Source organism: Pristiophorus japonicus, chromosome 10 (assembly GCF_044704955.1).
Source record: "Pristiophorus japonicus isolate sPriJap1 chromosome 10, sPriJap1.hap1, whole genome shotgun sequence".
NCBI lineage: Eukaryota > Metazoa > Chordata > Chondrichthyes > Pristiophoridae > Pristiophorus > Pristiophorus japonicus.
This window is the reverse complement of record NC_091986.1, coordinates 60,261,767-60,287,442: the sequence shown is the minus strand read 5'-3', so window position 1 is coordinate 60,287,442 and position 25,676 is coordinate 60,261,767. Positions and strand designations below refer to the sequence as shown.

The 25,676-nt window shown below is 38.4% G+C and overlaps 1 protein-coding gene across 1 annotated transcript in view; it reads left to right on the top strand.

Moving 5' to 3' along the window:
- LOC139274593 (DNA (cytosine-5)-methyltransferase 3-like) overlaps positions 1-25,676 on the top strand; it is a gene marked incomplete at its 5' end in the record, with an annotated part of 131,400 nt that overhangs the window by 58,933 nt on the left and 46,791 nt on the right. The window contains one exon of the mRNA XM_070891273.1: positions 15,749-15,920. Within this exon, the coding sequence (XP_070747374.1) occupies positions 15,749-15,920 (172 nt within the window). The remainder of the gene's footprint in view (positions 1-15,748; positions 15,921-25,676) is intronic.

Here is a 25,676-nt window from a genome sequence, read left to right as displayed (position 1 = left end):
GTCTGTTAATGACCAATATTTGTGTGTGTTAATGACCAATATTTGTGTGTGTTAATGACCAATATCTGTGTGTGTTAATGACCAATAACAGTCTGTTGATGACCAATATCTGTGTGTGTTAATGAACAATATCTGTCTGTTAATGAACAATATCTGTGTATTAATGAACAGTATCTGTGTGTGTTACTGACCAATATCTGTCTGTTAATGACCAATATCCATCTGTTATTTACCAATATCTGTGTGTTAATGAACAATATCTGTGTGCGTTAATGAACTATAACTGTCTGTTAATGACCAATACCTGTGTGTTAATGACCAATATCTGTGTCTGTTAATGATGAATATCTGTCTGTTAATGAACAATAACTGTCTGTTAATGAACAATATCTGTGCATGTTAATGAACAATAACTGTTGATGACCAATATCTGTGTGTGTTAATGAACAATATCTGTCTGTTAGTGAACAATATCTGTGTGTGATAATGAACAATAACTGTCTGTTAATGACCAATACCTGTCTGTTAATGAACAATAACTGTCTGTTGATGACCAATATCTGTGTGTGTTAATGAACAATAGCTGTCTGTTAATTACCAATATCTGTCTGTAAATGAACAATAACTTTCTGTTAATGAACAATATCTGTGCATGTTAATGAACAATAACTGTTGATGAACAATATCTGTGTGTGTTAATGAACAATATCTGTCTGTTAGTGAACAATATCTGTGCATGTTAATGAACAATAACTGTCTGTTGATGAACAATACTTGTCTGTTAATGACCAAAGCTGTCTGTTAATTACCAATATCTGTCTGTTATTTAGCAATAACTGTGTATTAATGACTAATATCTGTGTGTGTTAATGAACAATAGCTGCGTGTTAATGACCAATAGCTGTGTGTTAATGATCAATAGCTGTGTGTTTATGACTAGTATCTGTGTGTTAATGACCAACATCTGTGTTTGTTAATGACCAATATCGGTGTTTGTGAATGACCAATATCTGTCTGTTAATGAACAATATCTGTGTGTGTTAATGACCAATATCTGTGTGTTAATGAACAATATCTGCGTGTTAATGACCAATACCTGTGTATTAATGACCAATATCTGTGTGTGTTAATGATGAATATCTGTCTGTTAATGACCAATATCTGTCTGTGTTAATGAACAATATCTGTCTGTTAATGAACAATATCTGTGTGTGTTAATGACCAATATCTGTCTGTAAATGAAGAATAACTTTCTGTTAGTGAACAATATCTGTGCATGTTAATGAACAATAACTGTCTGTTGATGAACAATACCTGTCTGTTAATGACCAAAGCTGTCTGTTAATTACCAATATCTGTCTGTTATTTAGCAATATCTGTGTATTAATGACTACTATCTGTGTGTGTTAATGACCAATATCTTTTTTGTTAATGACTAATATCTGTGTTTGTTAATGACCAATATCTGCGTGTTAATGACCAATATCTGTGTGTGTTAATGAGCAATATTTGTCTGTGTTAAGGACCAATAAATGTGTCTGTTAATGAACAATATCTGTGTGTTAATGACCAATATCTGTTTTTGTTAATGACTAATATCTGTGTTTGTTAATGACCAATATCTGCGTGTTAATGAACAATATCTGCGTGTTAATGAACAATATCTGTGTGTGTTAATGAACAATAGCTGTCTGTTAATGACCAATACCTGTGTGTTAATGAACAGTATCTGTGTGTGTTAATGAACTATAACTATCTGTTAATGACCAATACCTGTGTGTTAATGACCAATATCTGTATGTGTTAATGAACAATATCTGCGTGTTAATGACCAATACCTGTGTATTAATGACCAATATCTGTGTGTGTTAATGATGAATATCTGTCTGTTAATGACCAATATCTGTCTGTTAATGAACAATAACTGTCTGTTGATGAACAATACTTGTCTGTTAATGACCAAAGCTGTCTGTTAATTACCAATATCTGTCTGTTATTTAGCAATAACTGTGTATTAATGACTAATATCTGTGTGTGTTAATGAACAATAGCTGCGTGTTAATGACCAATAGCTGTGTGTTAATGACCAATAGCTGTGTGTTTATGACTAGTATCTGTGTGTTAATGACCAATATCTGTGTTTGTTAATGACCAATATCGGTGTTTGTGAATGACCAATATCTGCGTGTTAATGAACAATATCTGTGTGTTAATGAACAATAACTGTTAATGACCAATACCTGTCTGTTAATGAACAATATCTGTGTGTGTTAATGATGAATATCTGTCTGTTAATGACCAATATCTGTATGTTAATGAACAATATCTGCCTCTTAATGAACAATATCTGTGTGTGTTAATGACCAATATCTGTGTGTTAATGACCAATATCTGTGTTTGTTAATGACCAATATCGGTGTTTGTGAATGACCAATATCTGCGTGTTAATGAACAATATCTGTGTGTTAATGAACAATAACTGTTAATGACCAATACCTGTCTGTTAATGAACAATAACTGTCTGTTGATGACCAATATCTGTGTGTGTTAATGAACAATAACTGTTTGTTAATGACCAATACCTGTGTGTTAATGACCAATATCTGTGTGTGTTAATGATGAATATCTGTCTGTTAATGACCAATATCTGTCTGTGTTAATGAACAATATCTGTCTGTTAATGAACAATATCTGTGTGTGTTAATGACCAATATCTGTCTGTAAATGAAGAATAACTTTCTGTTAGTGAACAATATCTGTGCATGTTAATGAACAATAACTGTCTGTTGATGAACAATACCTGTCTGTTAATGACCAAAGCTGTCTGTTAATTACCAATATCTGTCTGTTATTTAGCAATATCTGTGTATTAATGACTACTATCTGTGTGTGTTAATGACCAATATCTTTTTTGTTAATGACTAATATCTGTGTTTGTTAATGACCAATATCTGCGTGTTAATGACCAATATCTGTGTGTGTTAATGAGCAATATTTGTCTGTGTTAAGGACCAATAAATGTGTCTGTTAATGAACAATATCTGTGTGTTAATGACCAATATCTGTTTTTGTTAATGACTAATATCTGTGTTTGTTAATGACCAATATCTGCGTGTTAATGAACAATATCTGTGTGTGTTAATGAACAATAACTGTCTGTTAATGACCAATACCTGTGTGTTAATGAACAGTATCTGTGTGTGTTAATGAACTATAACTATCTGTTAATGACCAATACCTGTGTGTTAATGACCAATATCTGTATGTGTTAATGAACAATATCTGCGTGTTAATGACCAATACCTGTGTATTAATGACCAATATCTGTGTGTGTTAATGATGAATATCTGTCTGTTAATGACCAATATCTGTCTGTTAATGAACAATATCTGCCTCTTAATGAACAATATCTGTGTGTGTTAATGACCAATATCTGTGTTTGTTAATGACCAATATCGGTATTTGTGAATGACCAATATCTGCGTGTTAATGAACAATATCTGTGTGTGTTAATGAACAATAACTGTTAATGACCAATACCTGTGTGTTAATGAACAATATCTGTGTGCGTTAATTAACTATAACAGTCTGTTAATGACCAATATCTGTGTGTTAATGAACAATAACTGTCTGTTAATGAACAATATATGTGCATGTTCATGAACAATAACTGTTGATGACCAATATCTGTGTGTTAATGACCAATATCTGTGTGTTAATGAACAATATCTTTTTTTGTTAATGACTAATATCTGTGTTTGTTAATGACCAATATCAGCGTGTTAATGACCAATATCTCTGTGTGTTATTGATGAATATCTGTCTGTTAATGACCAATATCTGTCTGTGTTAATGAACAATATCTGTCTGTTAATGAACAATATATGTGTGTGTTAATGACCAATATCTGTTTGTAAATGAAGAATAACTTTCTGTTAGTGAACAATATCTGTGCATGTTAATGAACAATAACTGTCTGTTGATGAACAATACCTGTCTGTTAATGACCAAAGCTGTCTGTTAATTACCAATATCTGTCTGTTATTTAGCAATATCTGTGTATTAATGACTACTATCTGTGTGTGTTAATGACCAATATCTTTTTTGTTAATGACTAATATCTGTGTTTGTTAATGACCAATATCTGTGTGTGTTAATGAGCAATATTTGTCTGTGTTAAGGACCAATAAATGTGTCTGTTAATGAACAATATCTGTGTGTTAATGACCAATATCTGTTTTTGTTAATGACTAATATCTGTGTTTGTTAATGACCAATATCTGCGTGTTAATGAACAATATCTGCGTGTTAATGAACAATATCTGTGTGTGTTAATGAACAATAACTGTCTGTTAATGACCAATACCTGTGTGTTAATGAACAGTATCTGTGTGTGTTAATGAACTATAACTATCTGTTAATGACCAATACCTGTGTGTTAATGACCAATATCTGTATGTGTTAATGAACAATATCTGCGTGTTAATGACCAATACCTGTGTATTAATGACCAATATCTGTGTGTGTTAATGATGAATATCTGTCTGTTAATGACCAATATCTGTCTGTTAATGAACAATATCTGCCTCTTAATGAACAATATCTGTGTGTGTTAATGACCAATATCTGTGTTTGTTAATGACCAATATCGGTGTTTGTGAATGACCAATATCTGCGTGTTAATGAACAATATCTGTGTGTGTTAATGAACAATAACTGTTAATGACCAATACCTGTGTGTTAATGAACAATATCTGTGTGCGTTAATTAACTATAACAGTCTGTTAATGACCAATATCTGTGTGTTAATGAACAATAACTGTCTGTTAATGAACAATATATGTGCATGTTCATGAACAATAACTGTTGATGACCAATATTTGTGTGTTAATGACCAATATCTGTGTGTTAATGAACAATAACTGTTTGTTAATGACCAATACCTGTGTGTTAATAACCAATATCTGTGTGTGTTAATGATGAATATCTGTGTTTGTTAATGACCAATATCTGCGTGTTAATGAACAATATCTGCATGTTAATGAACAATATCTGTGTGTGTTAATGAACAATAACTGTCTGTTAATGAACAATACCTGTGTGTTAATGAACAATAACTGTTTGTTAATGACCAATACCTGTGTGTTAATGACCAATATCTGTGTGTGTTAATGATGAATATCTGTCTGTTAATGAACAATATATGTGTGTGTTAATGACCAATATCTGTCTGTAAATGAAGAATAGCTGTCTGTTAGTGAACAATATCTGTGCATGTTAATGAACAATAACTGTCTGTTGATGAACAATACTTGTCTGTTAATGACCAAAGCTGTCCGTTAATTACCAATATCTGTCTGTTATTTACCAATATCTGTGTATTAATGACTAATATCTGTGTGTGTTAATGAACAATATCTGTCTGTTAAGGACCAATATCCGTCTGTTCTTTACCAATATCTGTGTGTTTATGACCAATATCTGCGTGTTAATGAACAATATCTGTGTGTGTTATTGACCAATATCTGTTTTTGTTAATGACTAATATCTGTGTTAATGAACAATATCTGTCTGTTAAGGACCAATATCCGTCTGTTCTTTACCAATATCTATGTGTTTATGACCAATATCTGTGTGTTTATGACCAATATCCGTGTCTGTTAATGACCAATATCCGTGTCTGTTAATGACCAATATCTGTGTGTGTTAATGACCAATATCTGTCTGTAAATGAACAAAAACTTTCTGTTAATGAACAATATCTGTGCATGTTAATGAACAATAACTGTTGATGACCAATATCTGTGTGTGTTAATGAACAATATCTGTCTGTTAGTGAACAATATCTGTGTGTGTTAATGACTAATATCTGTTTTTGTTAATGACTAATATCTGTGTTTGTTAATGACCAATATCTGCGTGTTAATGACCAATATCTGTGTGTGTTAATGAGAAATATTTGTCTGTGTTAAGGACCAATAAATGTGTCTGTTAATGAACAATAGCTGTGTGTTAATGAACAATATCTGTGTGTGTTAATGACCAATATCCGTGTCTGTTAATGACCAATATCTGTGTGTGTTAATGACCAATATCTGTTTTTGTTAATGACTAATATCTGTGTTAATGACCAATATCTGCGTGTTAATGAACAATATCTGTGTGTGTTAATGACCAATATCTGCTTGTTAATGATGAATATCTGTCTGTTAATGAACAATATATTTGTGTTAATGACGAATATCTGTGTGTGTTAATGACCAATATCTGTGTGTGTTAATGACCAATATCTGTTAATGACCAATAGCTGTGTGTTAATGACAAATATCTGAGTATGTTAATGACCAATATCTGCGTGTTAATGATGAATATCTGTCTGTTAATGACCAATATCTGCGTGTTAATGATGATTATCTGTCTGTTAATGAACAATATCTGTGTGTTAATGACCAATATCTGTTAATGACCAATAGCTGTGTGTTAATGACCAATATCTGTGTATGTTAATGACCAATATCTGCGTGTTAATGACGAATATCTGTGTGTTAATGAACAATATCTGTGTGTTAATGAACAATATCTGTTTGTGTTAATGAACTATAACTGTCTGTTAATGACCAATATTTGTGTGTGTTAATGACCAATATCTGTGTGTGTTAATGACCAATAACTGTCTGTTGATGGCCAATATCAGTGTGTGTTAATGAACAATATCTGTCTGTTAATAAACAATATCTGTGTGTTAATGAACAATATCTGTGTGCGTTAATGAACTATATCTGTCTGTTAATGACCAATAACTGTCTGTTGATGACCAATATCTGTGTGTGTTAATGAACAATATCTGTCTGTTAGTGAACAATATCTTTGTGTGATAATGAACAATAACTGTCTGTTGATGAACAATACTTGCATGTTAATGACCAAAGCTGTCTGTTAATTACCAATATCTGTGTATTAATGACTAATATCTGTGTGTGTTAATGACCAATAGCTGCGTATTAATGACTAATATCTGTGTGTTAATGACCAATATCTGTGTTTGTTAATGACCAATATCGGTGTTTGTGAATGACCAATATCTGTCTGTTAATGATCAATACCTGTGTGTTAATGACCAATATCTGTGTGTGTTAATGATGAATATCTGTCTGTTAATGACCAATACCTGTGTGTTAATGACCAATATCTGTGTCTGTTAATGATGAATATCTGTCTGTTAATGAACAATAACTGTCTGTTAATGAACAATATCTGTGCATGTTAATGAACAATAACTGTTGATGACCAATATCTGTGTGTGTTAATGAACAATATTTGTCTGTTAGTGAACAATATCTGTGTGTGATAATGAACAATAACTGTCTGTTAATGACCAATACCTGTCTGTTAATGAACAATAACTTTCTGTTGATGACCAATATCTGTGTGTGTTAATGAACAATAGCTGTCTGTTAATGACCAATATCTGTCTGTAAATGAACAATAACTTTCTGTTAATGAACAATATCTGTGCATGTTAATGAACAATAACTGTTGATGACCAATATCTGTGTGTGTTAATGAACAATATCTGTCTGTTAATGAACAATAACTGTCTGTTAATGACCAATACCTGTGTGTTAATGACCAATATCTGTGTCTGTTAATGAACAATATCTGTGCATGTTAATGAACAATAACTGTTGATGACCAATATCTGTGTGTGTTAATGAACAATATCTGTCTGTTAGTGAACAATATCTGTGTGTGATAATGAACAATAACTGTCTGTTAATGACCAATACCTGTCTGTTAATGAACAATAACTTTCTGTTGATGACCAATATCTGTGTGTGTTAATGAACAATAGCTGTCTGTTAATGACCAATATCTGTCTGTAAATGAACAATAACTTTCTGTTAATGAACAATATCTGTGCATGTTAATGAACAATAACTGTTGATGACCAATATCTGTGTGTGTTAATGAACAATATCTGTCTGTTAATGAACAATAACTGTCTGTTAATGACCAATACCTGTGTGTTAATGACCAATATCTGTCTGTGTTAATGAACAATATCTGTGTGTGTTAATGACCAATATCTGTCTGCTAATGAACAATAACTGTCTGTTAATGAACAATATCTGTGGATGTTAATGAACAATAACTGTTGATGACCAATATCTGTGTGTGTTAATGAACAATAACTGTCTGTTAATGACCAATACCTGTCTGTTAATGAACAATAACTGTCTGTTGATGACCAATATCTGTGTGTGTTAATGAACAATAGCTGTCTGTTAATTACCAATATCTGTCTGTTATTTACCAATATCTGTGTATTAATGACTAATATCTGTGTGTGTTAATGAACAATATCTGTCTGTTAAGGACCAATATCCATCTGTTCTTTACCAATATCTGTGTGTTAATGACCAATAGCTGTGTGTTTATGACCAATATCTGCGTGTTAATGAACAATATCTGTGTGTGTTAATGACCAATATGTTTTTGTTAATGACTAATATCTGTGTTAATGAACAATATCTGTGTGTTAATGACCAATATCTGTGTGTGTTAATGACCAATATCCGTGTCTGTTAATGACCAATATCTGTGTGTGTTAATGACCAATATCTGTTTTTGTTAATGACTAATATCTGTGTTTGTTAATGACCAATATCTGCATGTTAATGAACAATATCTGTGTGTGTTAATGAACAATAACTGTCTGTTAATGACCAATACCTGTCTGTTAATGAACAGTATCTGTGTGTGTTAATGAACTATAACTGTCTGTTAATGACCAATACCTGTGTGTTAATGACCAATATCTGTGTGTGTTAGTGATGAATATCTGTCTGTTAATGACCAATACCTGTGTGTTAATGACCAATATCTGTGTGTGTTAATGATGAATATCTGTCTGTTAATGAACAATATCTGTGCATGTTAATGAACAATAACTGTTGATGACCAATATCTGTATGTGTTAGTGAACAATATCTGTCTGTTAGTGAACAATATCTGTGTGTTATAATGAACAATAACTGTCTGTTAATGACCAATACCTGTCCTTTAATGAACAATAACTGTCTGTTGATGACCAATATCTGTGTGTGTTAATGACCAATAGCTGTGTGTTTATGACCAATATCTGCGTGTTAATGAACAATATCTGTGTGTGTTAATTACTAATATCGGTGTTTGTTAATGACTAATATCAGTGTTTGTTAATGACCAATATCTGTGTGTTAATGAACAATAACTGTCTGTTAATGAACAATAACTGTCTGTCAATGACCAATATCTGTCTGTTAATGACCAATATCTGTGCGTTAATGAACAATATCTGTGCATGTTAATGAACAATAACTGTCTGATGACCAATATCTGTGTGTGTTAATGAACAATATCTGTCTGTTAATGACCAATATCTGTCTGTTAATGAACAATAACTCTCTGTTAATGAACAATACCTGTCTGTTAATGACCAAAGCTGTCTGTTAATTACCAATATCTGTCTGTTATTTACCAATATCTGTGTATTAATGACTAATATCTGTGTGTTAATGACCAATACCTGTGTGTTAATGACGAATATCTATGTATGTTAATGATGAATATCTGTCTGTTAATGACCAATATCTGTGTGTGTTAATGACCAATATCTGTGTGTGTTAATGACCAATATCTGTGTGTGTTACTGACCAATATCTGTCTATTAATGACCAATATCCGTCTGTTATTTACCAATATCTGTGTGTTAATGAACAATATCTGTGTGTGTTGATGACCAATAGCTGTGTGTTAATGACCAATAGCTGTGTGTTTATGACCAATATCTGTGTTTGTTAATGACCAATATCGGTGTTTGTGAATGAACAATATCTGTGTGTGTTAATGATGAATGTCTGTCTGTTAATGACCAATATCTGTCTGTGTTAATGAACAATATCTGTCTGTTAATGAACAATATCTGTGTGTGTTAATGACTAATATCTGTCTGTTAATGAACAATAACTGTCTGTTAATGACCAATACCTGTGTGTTAATGACCAATATCTGTGTGTGTTAATGACCAATATCTGTGTGTTAATGATGAATATCTGTCTGTTAATGACCAATATCTGTCTGTGTTTATGACCAATATCTGTGTGTTAATGACCAATATCTGTGTTTGTTAATGACCAATATCGGTGTTTGTGAATGACCAATATCTGCGTGTTAATGAACAATATCTGTGTGTGTTAATGATGAATGTCTGTCTGTTAATGACCAATATCTGTCTGTGTTAATGAACAATATCTGTCTGTTAATGAACAATATCTGTGTGTGTTAATGACTAATATCTGTGTGTTAATGAACAATAACTGTCTGTTAATGACCAATACCTGTGTGTTAATGACCAATATCTGTGTGTTAATGAACAATATCTGTGTGTGTTAATGATGAATGTCTGTCTGTTAATGACCAATATCTGTCTGTGTTAATGAACAATATCTGTCTGTTAATGAACAATATCTGTGTGTGTTAATGACTAATATCTGTGTGTTAATGAACAATAACTGTCTGTTAATGACCAATACCTGTGTGTTAATGACCAATATCTGTGTGTGTTAATGACCAATATCTGTGTGTTAATGATGAATATCTGTCTGTTAATGACCAATATCTGTCTGTGTTTATGACCAATATCTGTGTGTTAATGACCAATATCTGTGTTTGTTAATGACCAATATCGGTGTTTGTGAATGACCAATATCTGCGTGTTAATAAACAATATCTGTGTGTGTTAATGAACAATAACTGTTAATGACCAATACCTGTGTGTTAATGAACAATATCTGTGTGCGTTAATTAACCATAACTGTCTGTTAATGACCAATATCTGTGTGTTAACGAACAATAACTCTCTGTTAATGAACAATATCTGTGCATGTTAATGAACAATAACTGTTGATGACCAATATCTGTGTGTGTTAATGACCAATATCTGTGTGTTAATGAACAATAACTGTCTGTTAATGACCAATACCTGTGTGTTAATGACCAATATCTGTGTGTGTTAATGATGAATATCTGTCTGTTAATGACCAATATCTGTCTGTGTTAATGAACAATATCTGTCTGTTAATGAACAATATCTGTGTGTGTTAATGACCAATGAACAATATCTGTGCATGTTAATGAACAATAACTGTTGATGACCAATATCTGTGTGTGTTAATGAACAATAGCTGTCTGTTAATGACCAATATCTGTCTGTAAATGAACAATAACTTTCTGTTAATGAACAATATCTGTGCATGTTAATGAACAATAACTGTTGATGACCAATATCTGTGTGTTAATGAACAATATCTGTCTGTTAGTGAACAATATCTGTGCATGTTAATGAACAATAACTGTCTGTTGATGAACAATACCTGTCTGTTAATGACCAAAGCTGTCTGTTAATTACCAATATCTGTCTGTTATTTACCAATATCTGTGTATTAATGACTAATATCTGTGTGTGTTAATGAACAATATCTGTCAATGACCAATATCCGTCTGTTATTTACCAATATCTGTGTGTTAATGACCAATAGCTGTGTGTTTATGACCAATATCTGCGTGTTAATGACCAATATCTGCGTGTTAATGACCAATATCTGTGTGTGTTAATGTGCAATATTTGTCTGTGTTAAGGACCAATAAATGTGTCTGTTAATGAACAATATCTGTGTGTTAATGACCAATATCTGTCTGTATTAATGAAGAATATCTGTCTGTGTTAATGACCAAAATCTGTGTGTGTTAATGAACAATAGCTGTGTGTTAATGAACAATATCTGTGTGTTAATGACCAATATCCGTGTCTGTTAATGACCAATATCTGTGTGTTAGTGACCAATATCTGTCTGTATTAATGAAGAAGGTCTGTCTGTGTTAATGACCAAAATCTGTGTGTTAATAACCAATATCTGTGTGTGTTAATGACCAATATCTATGTGTTAATGACCAATATATGTGTGTGTGTTACTAACCAATATCTGTGTGAGGTAATCTGGAATATCTGTCTGTTAGTGGGCAATACCTGTATGTGATAGTGTGGAATATCTGTCCAAATGTGGAAAAATAGAGTTTCGAGTTGAGTTGCTCATGCAATACGAACAGTATACAATGGATGAAGCTCAAACACTGGAGCAATAATCCTACCAATCTTTACACCCTGTGAGCTGCATTTGTTGTACAGACGTGAGTGTACTATTATATCCAGAATGACTCCACAAGACTGTGTTTTAAGCTCAAACCATTGTGAACTTGGTCTCTTTAATGTAACTCCAAAGTGAGGAAGCAGCATGGTGGATTGCCTTTTATACCTGCTTGCTCGGAGTGCACAGGTGACCCTTACGTCTCCCACAGGTGTGCCCCCTGGTGGCAAGTGTTACACATTGGTGACGTTTGCATACATAACAGATACATTTTACGAATTTGCGCTTCGAACACAGAGCTTCACGTGACAGGAATTTGCATTGGTCCCGAACAGGAAAACATATATCCCTGGAGGTCCCAGCAGATTGGAAAACCGCAAATGTAACGCTCTTATTTAAAAAAGGAGGCAGACAAAATAATAGACCAGTTAGCCTAACATCTGTGGCTGGGAAAATGTTGGAGCCCATTATTAAAGAAGCAGTAGCAGGACATTTGGAAAAGCATAATTCGGTCAGGCGGAGTCAGCATGGATTTATGAAGGGGAAGTCATGTTTGACAAATTTTCTGGAATTCTTTGAGTATGTAACGAACAGGGTGGATAAAGGGGAACCAGTGGATGTGTATTTGGACTTCCAGAAGGTATTTGACAAACTGCCACATCAAAGGTTAATGCAGAAGATAAAAGTTCACTGGGTTAGAGTAATATTTTAGCATGGATAGAGGATTGGCTAACTAACGGAAAACAGAGAGTTGGGGTAAATGTTTCATTCTCGGGTTGGCAATCAATAACTAGTGGCTTGTCACAGGGATTGTCATGTATGTAACCTTCATGTAACTGTAAACTTCATGTAACAACACTGCATACTATATACACCTAAGAATTGCACACCTTGACCACAGGGGGTGAACTTGTGGGAGACACGCCTCGCCTAGTCTTTCAGGTATAAAAGGGGAAGCTCCACCCACCTTCTTCACTTCTTGGTCCTGTGAATAAAGGTTAGGTCACAGAGTGACTTTGTCTGCAGAATGTGTCTCGTATGAATTTATAGTAGTGTGTAAGGACACAACAGGGATCAGTGTTGGGATCCTAACTATTTACAATCTATATTAATGACTTGGAAAAAGGACCGAGTGTAACATAGCCAATTTTGCTAATGATACAAAAATGGGAGGAAAAGCAACGTGTGAGGAGGACACAAAAAACCTGCAAAAGGACATAGACAGGCTAAGTGAGTGAGCAAAACTTTGACAGATGGAGTATAATGTTGGAAAGTGTGAGGTCATGCACATTGGCAGAAGAAATCAAAGAGCAAATTATTATTTAAATGGAAAACAATTGCAAATGCTGCAGTACAGCAGGACCTGGGGGTAATTGTACATGAAACACAAAAGGATAATATGCAGGTACAGTAAGTGATCAGGAAGGCCAATGGGATCTTTGGCCTTTATTGCAAAGGGGATGGAGTATAAAAGCAGGGAAGTCTTGCTACAGTTGTACAGGTTATTGGTGACGCCACACCTGGAATACTGCATACAGTTTTGGTTTCTATATTTAGGAAAGGATATACTTGTTTTGGAGGCAGTTCAGAGAAGGTTCACTCGGTTCATTCCTGAGATGAGGGGGTTGACTTATGAGGAAAGGTTGAGTAGGTTGGGCCTCTACTCATTGGAATTCAGAAGAGTGAGAGATGATCTTAGCGAAATGTATAAGATTATGAGGGGGCTTGACAAGATGGATGCAGAGAGGATGTTTCCACTGATAGTGGAGACTAGAACTAGGGGCATAATCTTAGAATAAAGGGCTGCCCATTTAAAGCTGAGATGAGGAGGAATTTCTTCTCTATGGAATTCGCTGCCTCAGAGAGCTGTGGAAGCTGGGACATTGAATAAATTTAAGACAGAAATAGACAGTTTCTTGACCGATAAGGGATTAAGGAGTTATTGGGAGCGGGCAGGAAAGTGGACCTGAGTCCATAATCAGATCAGTCATGATCGTATTAAATGATAGAGCTGGCTCGAAGGGCCGTATGACCTACTCCTGCTCATATTCCTTATATTCTTATGTTCTTATATTGAGAATTTGGATAGGTCAGGTCATCATGCCCCATGTGATTTTGTTTGGGATATGTTGACTTCCATGCCCATGTTCCCGAGACAGGCCCTTGCCATAAAAGCTCTGCCCTGCCAGCAAATAATTAAAAATCTTCCCTGTGGACAGACATTGTGACTTGTATTTATACAGTGCAAGTGTCCCAGCCATCAGAACTTTCATGATATGAAATGCATTTTAGTGTAACAATCATTTATAAAAATGCATTTTAATGTCGATGCTGTGGTGGAGATGGAAGAATAATCGCAGATTAGTACAAAAGAAAATCATCATCATCATAGGCAGCCCCTCGGAATCGAGGAAGACTTGCTTCCATTCTTAAAATGAGACCTTACGTGGCTGAACAGTCCAATACGAGAACCACAGTCCCTGTCACGGGTGGGACAGATAGTCGTTCAGGGAAGGGGTGGATGGGACAGGTTTGCCGCACGCTCTTTCCGCTGCCTGCGCTTGATTTCTGCATGCTCTCGGCAATGAGACTCGAGGTGCTCAGCGCCCTCCCGGATGCACTTTCTCCACTTAGGGCGGGCGGCCTTTGACCAGGGACTCCCAGGTGTCAGTGGGGATGTTACACTTTTATCAGGGAGGCTTTGAGGGTGTCCTAATAACGTTTCCTCTGCTCGTTTGCCGTGAAGGAGTTCCAAGTAGAGCGCTTGCTTTGGGAGTCTTGTGTCTGGCATGTGGACAATGTGGCCTCCCCAGCGGAGCTGATCAAGTGTGGTCAGTGCTTCAGTGCTGGGGATGTTGGCCTAGTCGAGGACGCTAATGTTGGTGCGTCTGTCCTCCCAGGGGATTTGTAGGATCTTGCGGAGTCATCATTGGTGGTATTTCTCCAGCGACTTGGGGTGTCTACTGTACATGGTCCATGTCTCTGAGCCATACAAAAGGGCGGGTATTACTACAGCCCTGTAGACCATGAGCTTGGTGTGCCTGGTCTTCAAACACTCTTTTCCTCAGGCGGCCGAAGGCTGCACTGGCACACTGGAGGCGGAGTTGAATCTCGTCGACAATGTCTGCTCTTGTTGATAAGAGGCTCCCGAGGAATGGGAAATGGTCCACTTGCTTTTATATGCCTCAGTAAATACATTGACTGTCTTCGAGTTCACAAAAGCAAAATACTGTCGATGATGGCATCTGAAATTAAAACAGAAAATGCTGGAAATACTCAGCAGGTCAGACAGCATCTGTGGGGAGAGAAACTGCGTTAACGTTTCTGGTCAATGACGGTCTCTCTCCACAGATGCTGTATGGCTTCCTGAGTATTTCCAGCATTTTCTGTTTTCATTCTAATAACAGATTAGTGATTTGGTATAGTTTTGCCAGTTTCATTGCTTACCGTGAATAACAGCCAGTCAGTTGCAATGTGCACCTGCTTAACACTGACGGTAATTCTCATTTATTTCTGTTCGAATGAAGTAAAACATTTTTAACAGTGATGCCAATGCCCTGCAGGTGCTACTGCTGTGAATGTTTGGATGCCCTTGTGAACCCTGGTGCTGCAAAAATAGCTGAAGCAATGGATCACTGGACATGTTTCATGTGCCGTTCGGCAAGGTTTTTCGGGCTGCTCCGAAGGAAGAGGAAGTGGCAGCTAAAACTGAAGCAGTTCTTTGACCAGGAGAGTGTAAGTGTAATCAAAACTGCTACTTCAGTTGATATAGGAACAGAAGTAGGCCATATAGCCACTTGAGTCTGTTCTGCCTTCAGTAAGTTCATGTCTGATCTGTAATCTAACTCCATATATGCGCCTTTGTCCCGGATCTCTTAAAATCTTTGGTTAACAAAAATCTATCAATCTCAGATTTAAAATTAACAATTGATCTAGCATCAATTGTCGATTGCGGAAGAGAGTGCCAAACTTCTACCACCCTTTGTGTGTAGAAGTGTTTCCTAACTTTGCTCCTGAAAGGCCTGGCTCTAATTTTTAGACAAAGCTCCATAGTCATAGACTCCCAAACCAGCAGAAATAGTTTCTCTCTACCCTATCAGTTCCCCTTAATATCTTGAAAACTTCAATCAAATCAACCGTAACCGCCTAAATTCCTGGGAATACGACCCTATTTTGTGTAGTTTCTCCTTGCAATTTAATCTTTTGGGCTGGAAATTGGCAAGCCTTGCGCCCGTTTTTTCAGTGATATTTCGCTGTTTTTGGCAGATAAAGGTGATCAGGTAAATTGGCCAAAGTCTTGTGCCGGCGGTTTTGAAATACCGCTGAAAAGCGGACCACCGTCATGCAAGACGAAAAAAAAGCGCTATCGCTTTAAATTGCCATATTCTGGATGAAAAAAAACACCCGAGAAAAGGCTGCATTGTAGCCCCAGAAACAGCAATAAGTATGAAGACCTGTAAAAATGGTAAGTTAAAGTTTTTGGGCTAAACTTTCCCAAGAGCCCCCCCAAAGCCCGATTGCCGCCCAGAAAAAATGCTAACGTTTTGCAACTAATGCAGCCGAGAATTTCCATATTTAAGGTAAAAATAATCGCTCGGTGAGAAAATGGATCCTGCACCAGTATTCTCGGCAGTTTCTTGGCGGTTAAAGGCGAAACTAGATGAAACGGGCGGTTCTTAACATTTTTTAAAAAGTTTACTCCAAGACTGCGGTTGGGCCTAAGGAGGGCGGAATTTTTTTTTTTAATTTCACGAAAAGAAAAAAGAAAAAGCTAAAAAACATTCCCAAGATAGTTTTACAGTTAATCGCCATTTTACAATTAAAAAATAAATAAATAAAGAACCTTTAACTTAGCTTTCTTTGCAGAGTAATCACCTACTGCCCTGTTTAAGCAGCTTTCACAGGGCGGTTCTCTCGACGATCTGGGCGGGCTTCTGTTGAGGCCAAACTTACGCACTGTCGATTTTCTCAGTGGTGCACGTCGGTGGTTTGCTCCCGGTGGGCGTTTCGAGATGTGGGCGGTACCATTCAAAAAGTAAGGGGGAAACTTTCACCGCCCGGTTTCTCTCAAAACCGCCAAAAATGAAGGTGAAAGTCTCCCCCTTTATTTTTAAATTATTTTTCAGTGATTCGGTAGATAAGTGTCTTGTGAATGTTTTGTGATTTTTTTTATTTTTTGTTTTTTGCAATTTATTGGGGGGGGTGGGGGTTTCCCCCCTCCCAGGGCCTCAGACTAAAGTTGGCGAGGTCCACCGTCTCCACTGTGAATCCTTGTGCAACGCCGATTTTTACCAGTGGGCGCATTTGTTTTCCAATTTTAGGCCTTTAAAAAATGGCGCCGTGATTAGTGGTATTTTTGGTGAAAAATGGCAGAATAATACCGCTATCACCTAAAGACCAATTTCTAGCCCAAATTAGATTCCAGATATTCTGGTAAACCTATGCTGAAACAAAGCCAATGTTTCCTCCCTTAAGGTATTGTGCGTAGAACTACCTATAGTACTCCAGGTGTGGTCTAACCAGGGATTTGTATAGCTGTCGCATATCTTCTAGATATAAAAGTCAGCAATTCATTAGTCTTTTTGATTATTTTCTACAAATCTCCATGACATTTTAATGATCTATGTTCATGAACCCCCATGTCTCTTTGGATCTCCAATGTTTCTAGCTTTGAACCAATTGGAAAATTCTACACTTTTTTGGTCCGAAGGGGATGAGCTCACATTTGCCTAAATTGAAAATCCATTTGCTACAGTTTTACCCATTCATAAGAACATAAGAACATAAGAAATAGATGCAGGAGTAGGCCATACGGCCCCTCAAGCCTGCTCCGCCATTTAATACAATCATGGCTGATCCGATAATGGACTCAGGTCCACTTCCCTGCCCGCTCCTCATAACCCCTTATTCCCTCATCAGTTAAGAAACCGTCTATCTCTGTCTTAAATTTATTCAATGTCCCAGTTTCCACAGCTCTCTGAGGCAACGAATTCCATAAATGTACAACCCTCTGTGAGAAGAAATTCCTCCTCATCTCAGTTTTAAATGGGCAGCCCTTTATTCTAAGATTATGCTCCCTAGTTCTAGTCTCCACTATCAGTGGAAACATCCTTTCTGCATCCACCTTGTCAAGCCCCCTCATAATTTTATACATTTCGATAAGATCACCTCTCATTTTTCTGAGTAGAGGCCCTTCATCTCTGGAATCAACCTAGTGAACCTTCTCTGAATAGCATCCAAAGCAAGTGTATCCTTTCGTAAATATGGAAACCAAAACTGCACGCAGTATTCTAGGTGTGGCCTCACCAATAACCTGTATAACTGTGGCAAGACTTCCCTGCTTTTATACTCCATCTCTTTTGCAATAAAGGCCAAGATTCCATTAGCCGTCCTGAGCACTTGCTGTACATGCATACTAACCTTTTGTCTTTCATGCACCAGGACCCCCAGGTCCCGCTGTACTACAGCACTTTGCAATTTTTCTCCATTTAAATAATAACTTGCTCTTTGATTTTTCTGTCAAAGTGCATGACCTCACACTTTCCAACATTATACGCCATCTGCCAAATTTTTGCCCACTCACTTAGCCTGTCTATGTCCTTTTGCAGATTTTTTTGTGTCCTCCTCACACATTGCTTTTCCGCCCATCTTTGTATCATCAGCAAACTTGGCTACGTTACACTCAGTCCCTTCTTCCAAGTCGTTAATATAGATTGTAAATAGTTGGGGTCCCAGCACTGATCCCTGCGGCACCCCACTAGTTACTAATTGCCAACCCGAAAATGAACCATTTATCCCGACTCTCTGTTTTCTGTTAGTTAGCCAATCCTCTATCCATCCTAAAATATTACCCCCAACCCTGTGAACTTTTATCTTGTGCAGTAACCTTTTATGTGGCACCGTGTCAAATGCCTTCTGGAAGTCCTAATATACCACATCCACTGGTTCCCCTTTATCCACCCTGTTCGTTACATCCTCAAAGAATTCCAGCAAATTTGTCAAACATGACTTCCCCTTCATAAGTCCATGCTGACTCTGCCTGACTGAATTATGCTTTTCCAAATGTCCTGCTACTGCTTCTTTAATAATGGACTCCAACATTTTCCCAACCACGGATGTCAGGCTAACTGGTCTATAGTTTCCTGCTTTTTGTCTGCCTCCTTTTTTAAATAGGGCATTACATTTGCAGTTTTCCAATTTGCTGGGACCTCCCAGAATCCAGGGAATTTTGGTAAATTACAACCAATGCATCCACTATCCCTGCCGCTACTTCTCTTAAGACCTTAGGATGCAAGCCATCAGGTGCAGGGGATTTATCCACCTTTAGTCCCATTATCTTACTGTGTACCACCTCCTTCATGATTCACTTAATCTAATAATTTTGTTTTGTAATTTTATGCTTCCATTGCTTCTCACAATATATTTGTGTCATCGGCAAATTTGAATATGTGGCTTTCTATCCCAACAGCTAACTAAGTACAGTGAATAGTTGAGGCCCCAACACATTAGTCACATCCTGTCCATTATGAGTACTCTCTGTCTCCTGATGCTCAGCCAATTTCCTAACAAGCTTAATAATTTCCCTTCAATTCCATGAGCTTCAATTTTAGCTAACAATCTCTTATGAGGGACTTTAACAATGCCTTCTGGAAGTTCATACAAAGAACATCCATAGATATTCCCCTGTCCACTACATTAGTCACCTCTTCAAAAAATTCCTTCAACTTCATCAGGTATGACCTAAACTTTATGAATCGATGCTGACTCTCCGTGGTGAGCTGAAAATTTTCAAGGTGTTTAAACACTCTATCCTTAATTATAGACTGAGTAACATGGGACATAACATTAGTGACTAAACTTCAGTTGATATATCATGCTACAGAACACCAGTGACTATACTTGATTCAAATGCCATTCATTGGATGCTTTGGACATCCTGGGGATATTATAAGGTTCTATATAAATCCAAGTTTTTTTTCTTTATTATAGAGTGTTTTTGAGGAATATGTGTAGAAAGCTAAATGTGTGACTGAGGGCTCAATTTTCCCTAATGCCGTTTTTTGGCGAACTGCAAGAGTTACACCCATTTTTTTTTTAGCCCCGACTACTTCAAAAAACTAACTAGCAAGTTTCCCCGTTCTATCTTTTGAATTTGGCGCCGTGCAGCCGGTCCTTTCGCTTTGGGGAGTGGAGCCTAATGTCTGCGCCGATAAAAAATAATGCCTCCGCGTTCTGCGCATGTACAAAAAAAAGGACGTTTTTGACATGACTGCTGTGGGCGCGCATGCCCAGTACAGCTCCCGGCATTAGGACATTTTTGAAGAGCCAGTTGTGTGTGAGAACTTTAATTCTCAGTGGAAAAATCGGAGTGGCAATACAAAATGCAATGCAGCTCAAGGACCAAGAATTTCTTACAGGATGAAGTAGAAGCACTGGTTACTGTAATCGAGGCCAGATTGCATGAGCTGGACACCAACAGAGGTCACATAAAAGTTTCACCAAAAGAAATGAAGAAACGCTGGAACTTGCACAAGATTACTGTGCAGTGGTGACCACCCCGAGGTCGAGGCCAGTACAAAAAGAAGTGGCGGGACCTTGATCAAGTAGTTAGTGCAAGTAATATTTTCATTTATTCAATGAAATTTCAATTGTAAATGTGACCATCTGTATATGTCCCACCCAGCAGAAAGACACCCTCTCTAAAACGTTATATTTTCATCTTTGCAGAGGAAGGTGGCACACAACAAAAGAACTCAAACAGGAGAAGGCCCGGCAAATCTGCACCCACTGACACCCTTGGAAGAGCGGGATGCTGCTTTAATGGGTCCTGCCTAGAGAAAAACAACCACCACTGCTCATGCTGGGCCTACACTCAAGGGAGAGGATAAGTCCTGCAAATTGTACAGTCTGGCCTTGCTAAATGTTAAGTACTGCGTGGGCTAGCCATGCTTTGCTTCATGGGGATGTCTCTGTCAGCTACGCTTCAGTTGATACAATGTGCTATCATTCTTCGTGGTCCTTCAAATCAGCCTGTTGCCTGCACTGTGTGAGCCTACTCATGCTACCCACCCCGCCCTCTCCTCTGCTGCAAACCATTTGTCTTTTCTGTTATATTTTACAGAACTTGAGGCCAACCCTGACGAGGCTGAAGCTGATGCAGAAGAAGGTTCAGACGTGGATAAGCCTGAAGAGGAGAACATCTTCCAATTCCACCTTCAGACCAAGAGCATGGGGGTGAGTGGGAGGAGCAAGGGGAGGGGATGGTAAAGCTCCCACAGTTGTACTCACTCTGGAAGAGGTGCAGATGCTGCCCATTGAGGTGCCAGGCGTGTACGAGTGTTGGTGGGACATTTCTTGGTTTCTCACAGTCTGAGGCCAGAGATTCCAGTGGGGTGCAGTGAGGCACACCCAAGGCCCCACCGTCTGAGGCTGCGGATCACAGTGGGATGCCGCTAGGCACACCCAGGGCCCCACCATCAGAAGATGCGGGGGTCCCAGTGAGATGCAGTGAGCCACACCCGGGGTGAGGAGAAAAAAAAGAGCTCGACAGCGCTCTCCTGAGATGCAGGATCTAACAGATGTGGTTCAGATGATGGCAATGAGTGCGGAGAGCATTGACCTTAAACGATCACTCCTGGACACCATCAATGGGGTGGGTGATGAGGTATCAGAACTGTCGGGTGAAGTAACTACACGCTCACGAGAAATGGGAACACTGGGAACATGAGAGAGGAAATGTCACAGGCAGCTGATACAATGTCAGTGCACATGTGGGAGGGAATGCCACAGATAGCTGATGCATTGTCAGTGAACATGAGGGAGGAAATGTTGCAGGTAGTTGAAACACTGCCAGTGAACATGAGGGAGGGCATGTTGCAGGTAGTTGACACACTGTTGGTCAACATGAGGGAGGGAAAGTCACAGGTAGTTGAGACACTGTTGGCGAACATGAGGGAGGGAATGTTGGAGGTTGTTGAGACACTGTCAGGGCACATGAGGGAGAGAATGTCAGAGTTAGCTGCTGCAATAATGGAACATACCCAGACCCCGCACTCATTGACAGAGTCAACTGCCACTCCCACTCCAATCCCCAGACCAGCCTCCACATTATCGCCTGCCCATGCACCCCATCAAGAAGTGCGCATTACCCGAGATGTTCGAAAGAATAAGCTTGGTTCCAATCTGAGAAACGTTGCACCACCGTCTGCGGGGAGGGGCGGAGTCAACAAGACCAAGCGCAGCAAGCAGTCTTAGAATAAGGTGGAGGAGAGATGGGTGCAGCCTTTCTTTGCTGCTGCTGTTGTTGTTAATGTTATTATTGTTGTTACTGTTGTAACTGTTCTGAACTTAAAAGTTTTTTGTAAGTTATATAAATTTACCAGTTTAAAAGTTTGTAAGTGATCTTAGAGTTTTTAAGTGATCTTAACTGAAAACTTTTAAAGTATGATCCAAGAATATTTTTTAAAAAGTTAAGTTAAGTACAAACAAGTGTTTGTTAAACTTTTGAATAAAATATATTTTAAATTATAACTGAATCATTTCCATTATTTGTTCCATTATTAACACAACTATTTGAAGTAAAGAAGAATCATTTCCATTATTTGTTCCATTAACACAACATTACGGAACAGGTCCAAACAGTAAACATGGGTCCATTTGGAATAGTTACCGCTGAGCCTTCAGGCAGAAAAGTGTTCACAGATGAGCTGCTGGCGCAAGGCTCGAGCAATCGTTAAAAGGGCACGACAGCCCGCCCTCCTCCGTCATTGTGCTCCAGGTCCTAGTAGTTACATGACTTCCTCGTCCTCCTACTCCTCCTCCTCATTATCTGCATCTTCCGCTTCATCATCAGCCACTCTCACCCTCAGGTGGGCCTTCTACTACCAGCTGCTGCTGCCTTATGATGGCTAAGTTATGCAGCATGCAGCACACAACAGTGAACTGACTGACGGTCTCAGGGAAATATTGCAAGTAGCCTCCGGCATGGTCCAGGCATTGGAAACACTGTTTCAAGAGGCCAATGGTCCTCTCTACTATGCTGCGCATCGCAATGTGTGACATATTGTATTCCCAGTCAGCTTCCGTCTGGGTAAAGTGTAGGGGCGTCATGAGCCAGGTGGCGAGGTCGTACCCTTTGTCTCTCAGTAGCCAGCTCTGCCCTTCTGGCTACTGCTGAAACGGCAGATATAGCACTCTCGTGCAGGATGAATGCATGGGTGCTCCCAAGGTATCTTGCATCAAACTGACATAATGCATGTCATCACACACGAGCTGCACATTAATGGAGTGGAAGCCTTTTCTGTTCCTGTACATCTCGGAATCCTCCAAAGGTGCTCGCAAAGCGCTGTGGGTGCAATCAATGCAGCTCTGTACCTGTGGGAAGTCAGCAATCCTAGAGAAACCCACAGCCCTTTTACACATTGCCTGGGCAGTCATGGGGAATGTTATATAGTCATTTCCCCGAGCATATAGTACAGCAGTCACCTGCTGAATGCAGATATGTGTTGCCTGTTGAGAAATGGTGCACACATCCCCAGTCGTGGCCTGGAATGATCCAGAGGCATAGAATGAAAGTGCAGCTGTAACGTTCACTTCAACTAACAAAGCAATCCTCCTGCGCTTCTAGGTTGCAGGTCTGCTTTTACTAACTCACAGATCTCAGTTACAACTTATTTGCAGAAGCACAGCCTTCTCACACAATCTGCATCACTCAGCTGCAGGTATAAATGCCTGTATTGATATACCCGATGTGGGTAAGGCCTCCTGCCCATCATCCTACGTGCTCTGAGGTTCCTCATGCGATGATGTCGAACCAATCATCTCCTTTGCAGCACCATCATGCAGAAGGCTTGCACAAAGTATGGCATTGTCCGTATTGCCTCCATGATTAAATTGTACCTTTGCAAGAAGCTCAAAACAGCAGAACAAACTTCTTTCTTCACTCTCTCCCCAAGGTTGATGCCCTAGTATGGACCACACCCTGGTCTGGGCATGTGCAATAGGCTTGCTGAGAACGGGAAGCAAGGCACTCAAATGAGGACATTTGGGGCACCGAAGCCTATTGTAATTCTTTAATTTTAGATTTTTTTTCAAAGTACCACCCCACCATCGACCGAATGTCTCCTCACCGGGCTCAAGGTTCAGCTGGCGGAATCGCTCCCTCGCACAGACACAGGGGCTCGGCAAACACCCCCATCCCCCATCCCCTCCAACCCCTGGGCTGCTGCATAGTGTAAGGGTTCTCATCTCTTCAGTTGGGCTTCCACACACAGCCTCCCCGCTCCCTCTCCCCCCCGCCCCGCCACTGCCCCCAGGCTTCATTTGATGCTGCTGCATAGTGTAAGGGTTCTCATCTCTTCAGTTCGACTTCCACACTGCACCCCCCCCCCCCCCCCACTAGGCTTCTTTTGAAGCCGAGCACCGAGTCACTGTGTCCAGGCGAGGGACTGATTCTGCCGTCCAGTGCTCCGACCTTCGACTCCGGTTTGGATATGTTCGGTGGTGGCATGGCACTTTGGAAAAAATCCCAAATTAAAGAATTGCATAGACTTCCATTGTCTGTGTTTTAACTGTGAAAAAAAATTAAGCTTCATGATGCATATTTACTGTGTTCTTGACTCCCTCCAAAACTTCCTATAAAAACAATGGCGTCTTTCTGTGCCGATTTTTTAATGTGACCTGGTTTTTCTTAAGTGCCCAGAAGGTTTTTTGGGAGTGGTCACATATGCTGCCCTAGAAGAAATGTAAGTTGGCCAAACTTGCATAAATGTGAAAAACTGGCACAGACATCAGGTTACCAAAAAAAAGTTATGGCGCAAAAAATAACTAACCTAAAAAAATCATAACTAACTGAGTTACGCTGGCGCACAATCTTTGGGAAAACTTGGATATTTTAATTTAGGCAAAAAAAAGTGGCACGTGCCATAAAAATGGTGCAGATCACTGGGGAAAATTGAGCCCTGAGAATGTAGTGTCTACTGACCCAAGCATATGGGGTTTTATCTTTCCCTATCAAAGTCATAAACAAAAACATTCAGTTGCAAACGGCCTCAGTTTTAACTTTATTAGAGCCATTTTCTAGGTTCGTAGTAATCAGGAGTCATGTTGGAAATTCAGGCATGACCTGACCATCATTTCCCATCAATTTGTTTTAATGGCTCACAACTGCAGCAGTGCACAATCAAATTTTCACTATACTCACCTGACAGGCAAGGCTCGCCAATGGGAGCTCAAATTCGGCATGTTATCTCCACGTATAATTTGTCAATTTCTGATGAAGACATTTTGGTGAAATAGTGTGCAATTCATCTGAGGGCATGTGTGTACAAGCAATGATTGATAGATGTTTTTGTGACTGGAAGGATGTTTCCAGTGGAATTCCGCAGGGCTCAGTACTGGGTCCTTTGCTTTTTGTGGTATATATCAACGATTTAGATTTGAATATAGGGAGTATGATTAAGAAGTTTGCAGACGACACTAAAATTGGCTGTG